This window comes from Limulus polyphemus, unplaced genomic scaffold, assembly GCF_000517525.1.
Source record: "Limulus polyphemus unplaced genomic scaffold, Limulus_polyphemus-2.1.2 Scaffold977, whole genome shotgun sequence".
Taxonomy (NCBI): Eukaryota; Metazoa; Arthropoda; class Merostomata; order Xiphosura; family Limulidae; genus Limulus; species Limulus polyphemus.
In genome coordinates, this window is record NW_013666587.1 from 156,991 (window position 1) to 163,081 (window position 6,091).

Consider the following 6,091-nt stretch of genomic DNA (forward strand, 5'->3'; position numbering starts at 1 on the left):
TTTCATTCCATCATTCCCCTAGATAATCTTGTAAACCTCAATAAGATTACTTCTTACTCATCTTTTTCTCAAGAGATATTAACCTATCCTCATAACATAACCATTCCATTCTGAGAATCATGCTAGTAACCTTTCTTTGAGTCTGATCTAAAGTTAGCATCATTTTTTAAGGAAACCAAATTTGTACACAGTATTTTAAGCTAGGCCTAACTATTGATTTGTATAAAGAAATATTTACCTCTTGAATCTATAACTATAAATACTACTTAATATTCCAGTAGCTTAACTGCTCACAACAGCATTATCTTGAGTGACTTATTTACTACTATACCAAGATCCTTTTCTTTTCAGTCCTGCTTTTCAGTGCATTCCCATCTACATTAAATGTGTGCCAAATTATGATAACCCAAATGCAATTGAAATTGTCTTGTGAATCATGTAGATATAAATCCTTTGTTGGTAAGTAAAAAAAAAAAGGGAGATTAAAAATGGATAAGGTGCCAGGAAGACAATGTTTTCCCCTGGGTTTTGAAGGAGATCACAAATCAAATATTTAAGCTTCTCTTCTTCATTTTTGATAGATGAGTGGTTAATAGACAGTTGCCTAAGGATTGGAGAGTTGTTAATGGTGATCCTGTTTTTCAAGAGGGAAATTATAGACCAGTTAGTCCTTCTTCTATACTGGGAAAGATATTATAAGGTCTGGCTAAATAAACTTTGCAAAATCATTTGATTAAGTATATCATAAGAGAACAAACTAAATGAACATCTTGTCTAATTAATCTGTTAATTGTTTTTTGGATGTTACTTATCTGCATGATGAGAAAGGTATAAACCTTGTGTAAGATTTCCAAAAGGCTTTTGCTAAGGTACCTTGCAAAATATTAGCTAAGAAAATCACATCAGCAGGGTTTGGGAAATGACTAGTTAATTAGATTGAAGGGTAGCTGGATGAGAGAGAAAGCAGAATGGTTATTATTAATGGAGTCCATTTAAACTGTACCATTGTTATTAGTGACGTTCCTCAAGGGTCAGAGGTTTCATTTTTTTTACTGTTAACAATTAAAAACTTTTTACCTTTGAAACCTCTGATAATAATCCATATAGATTCAATCTTTTGACTGTTCTTTGTCTTCACTCAACATTCTGTAGCTTACCTCTTATATAGAAAGTCATTCCACCCCTCTTTTTAAAAGTCTATCAATACATATTGAATAAGATGTAATCTGGAATTTAAAAATAATTCTTTTTATCAATCTCTCTTCAAATCTAACCAAATCATAGTGATTCCCATTATTTCATATCTTTCCATTTCATCTAGAACTCTGAAACCATTCATTTTGTTCCTAATATTTTTAAAATTAGAATAATAGCGATTTAGTTTCTTAAATCTACTTTACTCACCTTAAGTTTGATAGACTAATCTTTTCAAGGTATTATTTAACTTTTTATACTCTAAATCTTTGTTTCCAATGACTCCTCTGTTACAGCTATAGGATTTCAAAACTGGGGTGTGAAACACTCTTGGGTGTCAAATTCTGATGGCAAAGCTTTGAAATCTTTAAAACAAGTGTGTGTGTGTGATCATTATATAATAATTACATGACTGAATAGACATCTTTTTAGTCTAACAATCAGGCTGATTACTGTTACTCTTAAAAAGTGCAACAAGTAATAGCTCATGATCAAATATTGATTACCTTACAAACAAGCTACTTGGTAAACAAATTAAAGTTATGCTTCTTTTGGTTGCATGTGTGAATATACCTGTATGATTCCATTTTTGTGTGTGAACTTGGAAATATGTGTGTAAGGTATTCAGGATTACTAGTTATTGAGAACTTTGGCAAATTTTGAAACCACTATGGGTTATGTGTCTGTTAACTGGACCATTACAACCAGTTGTTCTAACTGAATTATGTGATGTACAGTATTTCTTATGATGGGTTATGTGTTTGTTAACTGGACCATTAAAACCAGTTGTTCTAACTGAATTATGTGATGTACATATAACAGTATTTCTCATGATGGGTTATGTATCTGTTAACTGGACCATTACAACCAGTTGTTCTAACTGAATTATGTATTGTACATATAACAGTATTTCTCATGATTAATGAAATTCTTTAAAGTTTGAACAAATGACTTGCTACCAACTCTGTCTAAGTGGATCCCACCTCTAGCATGTAATCCACTGGTGCTCTAACCAGACCACCTGTTGCTCTAAGCTTATTTATGATAATCCCTTATTTAAGTATTAGATCTTGCTAAGTAATTCATTCCCACATTGAACCTAAGGGAACAACCACTTGTTGCTCTGTGTATATCTATACTAATCTGTCGTTTAATTTTTGGATTCTGTTAAATAATTCATTTCCACATCTAGCCCACGGGAGCACTTTCTTACAAGTCACTCATTTATTTCTAACCCTAAATTTCTGAAGTTTTTCTTACTTTCCAAGCAACTCTTCCAATTTACAGCATCATTCACTCTTGCATGCATTACAAAAAGTAGAGAGATTCTTACTCCCAATAATTAAACTGTCAACACAATAATGGCCCTGTATTTTGTCACCTGGCAAGTGTATTATTATTCCAAACTTTCTCTGGTCCTCACTACAAATAACTTTATTACAGTACTTAGTGAGAAAGTGCTCTGCTATGTAAGCCTATTCATCATCATCATTTTCCTTATTGGAAGCATACCAAGCAACCATAGGTTGACACATGGAAAACATGTACCTCAGTGTCAACAAAATCTACTTCTACAGACTTAACTTTTTACACCATTTAAACTCGGAGCTTTCATTCTCTCCCAGAACAAACTATATCCTAAAACTATCTATTTCATCTTGTCTTGCTTCCTTGTCTTCAGCTCTTAATCTGTTATTTTTTCACTCTAATAGAAACAAAGAACATTGGGTACCATCTGCATTCCCATGCATTTTAGTCACTTTAAAAATGAGTCATCTAAGGCCTTAAAAATCATTTGTATGTTTCATGTAGGTGAATCTTTATCATGTTGCAAAAAATTCTGAATTATTTATTTCCTTTTTGTTGCTGTTGTTGTTAATTGCCCTACTGATATTATGTACTTGTATTTGAGAGAGAGGGAAAACTTGCTATCAGAAGAGTAGGTAACAGTCTAAACATTTTACTCAGACAAACATGTATTTGTGAGTGCATTAATATGACTTATGTTTGAAACTACCATGTTATGAGGTAGTGTAGACACTTGTACTGAATATCTCTTTTTGTGAAATATGCCTTATTCAAACATGTTTAGTCAGGTTCTGACTAATTTGGATTTAAGGTTGCTCATGTTACTTGTGTTAAAATTAATAATGTATTGTTAAGGAAGCTGAGAAATTGATTCCCTAACTGTATTTTGTGAGTAAATGGTGCTTCCAAATTTTACTTCAATTTTGGCCCATTGGTCAATTAGTAGAATATTAGTTTATAAAATATTTTCTCTTAGCATTTATGTTAAACTTTGTTAATCTTAAGGAATTTCCATTGTTGTTAAAATAATTGATATTAGGTGATGTGTTTTTTTTTTATCACATCTAATTATTTTAATTGGGGGAGATAACTTGTACAAACAACTAAAGTTTTGCTTCTTTCCTTCTATTTTTGAAGTTGGGAGAACTTCTTCAAGGTGTAATTGAAGTTGAGGGTGTTGTCCACAATCCTAAGGCAGTGGTTTGCAAACGCTATTTTATGTTTCCTCAAGAAGCAGCTGAAGAATTTGGTAAATTTTTATTATAATATATTGTATTCTTAAGTAAACTGTAATAAGAAGGATCTGTTTAATGAGTAATTTTAGCCAGAATAATTTGAAATGTAAATGGGAGGTATTATTAATAGTGAAATGGAAAATTTAGTTTATAAGTAGTATTAACTTTGAACATCATAATTTGTAATGATAATGAGTGAAATACATGTACACCTATAATAATATGAAAACTGACATATACCAGAGATGTACTATATTTCTTTTTTTTTTCTCAAAATTGTGTTATGTAAACAGTGGTTACAGGTTTTTAAGATTAAAGCTAATGGGTCCATTCCCACTGCTTTAAGAAAAATATTTTCATGTTAATTTGGATGTTAAAAGCATGTAAAGTGTACATTTAACTTATTTCCAAATAACTTTCTAGAGTGTTTCAAAGATTTAATGAAGTTATTTTAGTTATGGCAAAAAAATATTTGTTATTTTTCATGATCAGCATAATTTTGCTGGTCCTACCCTTACTCTAGATTAAGATTAGAATAGTCATATTTGAAGAAACCATACTATTAATAGCATTCATGCCAGGACCATTTGTTATTATTAAGGTATTTTGAGAGTGTCTACCGTGAATATATAAGTGGCAAACTACACTTTGTTGTTAGCTTAAGGGTTTTGGAGTTTTTTTGTTTTTTGTTTTTTTCCACTTGACAATCAGAATTGTTTCTGATCATTGTTCAGTTACCCAAAGTATTATTGTTTTTGTTTGTTGTTGTTTTTTACCAAACAAAACAGTGTGTGACTTGTATGCTAAGTATTTTGATAGGTAAGATACTGGCCATTCGTGAAAGGATTTGCCAAGTATTAGATTGCAAGCTTTTACTTTTTAATATTTTTGAGGCATGTGAAGTTCTTAACATCAAGAGAAAGTTTCCAGAATAATGAAGGATCATAAATCAATTAATTAATTTTCTTAATTTTAACTACAATTTGTATAAAAGTTATGAAAATTATTAGTTTTAAAAAGTTGTCATATTTTTCACCTCTTGAATTAAAAAAAAAGTAATTTATTGTTTGTTTTTTGAACAGATATAAATTTGCATAATGAAGCTGTTAAGTTGGTGAACCAGTACCAGAACTTCTATCAGTGCGTGACAGATTGAACATACTGAAAAGTTTCCCCACGTAACACTAATGAAGACTATAATAGATATTATGTAAGCCTACTCTTCGTAAAACTGTTGTTAATATGCTTTATGAAATATAAAGCTGTTTAAAAGAAATTGTCTAAACTTGGTAAAAAAAATTACCTTGTCTGGACAGAAACAGTAACATACATCTTTTTAAAAGATTTACTGTGATTAGTACTGTACATATGAATTGATTGTAGTCGCACTGTTTGTTTTAACCCATAACACAATTTTTTTTTTTTGTTATGATAGAAAATACATTTTGCAGTGACTGTAATATTTTCATACAATGTCATTATATTAACACAGAAAATTATATTGGTACCTTTCCAATTGAAACTGATTAAGCATTCAGAAGACAGAATAAGTGTGTTCTAGAAACAAAAAAGAAAGAGAGAGAGAGAGAAATTTTATACTAGTATTTTTCAATATTTACATGTTTTTTGATACTAAAATCAATATTAAAGTCTTAACTGTGCATCTTCAGATCTTGTTTTGTTTGCTTTTTATTGATCAGGCCAAGAAGGACAGATCAGTTGAGTTCTACATAAAGATAAAACTTAACCATGCTGATTAGACTTTTTATCATTTATAAGTGTTTTAACAACTTACTCCAAACCTCACATTCAAATGCAATATTTGACAAGTAAACAAATTGCTTGTTTCAAACTTAATAAGCTATATAAATAATATGTTTAAATAAATATGAGATGTATATGCATAATTTATCATGAAATATAAATTAATATAATCTGAGACTTTCCACCATAAATAAACACTGACTGTAATTTCAAATGTTTTACTATTTTAACTTGGAAACACCATTACATTATCCAGTGGGAGCTCTGTAATATTATTGAACATGTAAAAATATAATAAACATCTTCATAGGTTTAAATTTTTACAGCTTCTATTACTCTTTAAGTGTCTTTTATTGAGTTATACTATACCGATTAACATAACAGTGGCATAACATAGTTTATTAAATAAAAAATAACATGATCTCTATCATAATTTTGTAGAGTTTGCAAACTGCCTGTGAATGATTATTTAATACATCTGTTTTGTTTGAGGTGATAGTTAAGTGAATGCTTCTCAATAAAAGCTTTATAAAGTTAAGAAACACCTATTTGTTTGATCATGTAATGATTTTTCCAATAGACTTTTATGT

At 30.0% G+C, this 6,091-nt stretch overlaps 1 protein-coding gene across 1 annotated transcript in view; it reads left to right on the forward strand.

Annotated features, from left to right (window-relative positions):
- The window catches only part of LOC106461521 (replication protein A 14 kDa subunit-like), a 13,632-nt gene extending 7,814 nt beyond the window's left edge, over positions 1 to 5,818 (forward strand). Inside the window, exons 3-4 of the mRNA XM_013921350.2 lie at positions 3,640 to 3,751; positions 4,820 to 5,818. Coding sequence (XP_013776804.1) covers positions 3,640 to 3,751; positions 4,820 to 4,893 — 186 coding nt within the window. The 3' untranslated portion in view covers positions 4,894 to 5,818. The remainder of the gene's footprint in view (positions 1 to 3,639; positions 3,752 to 4,819) is intronic.
- Positions 5,819 to 6,091: the final 273 nt, after the last annotated feature.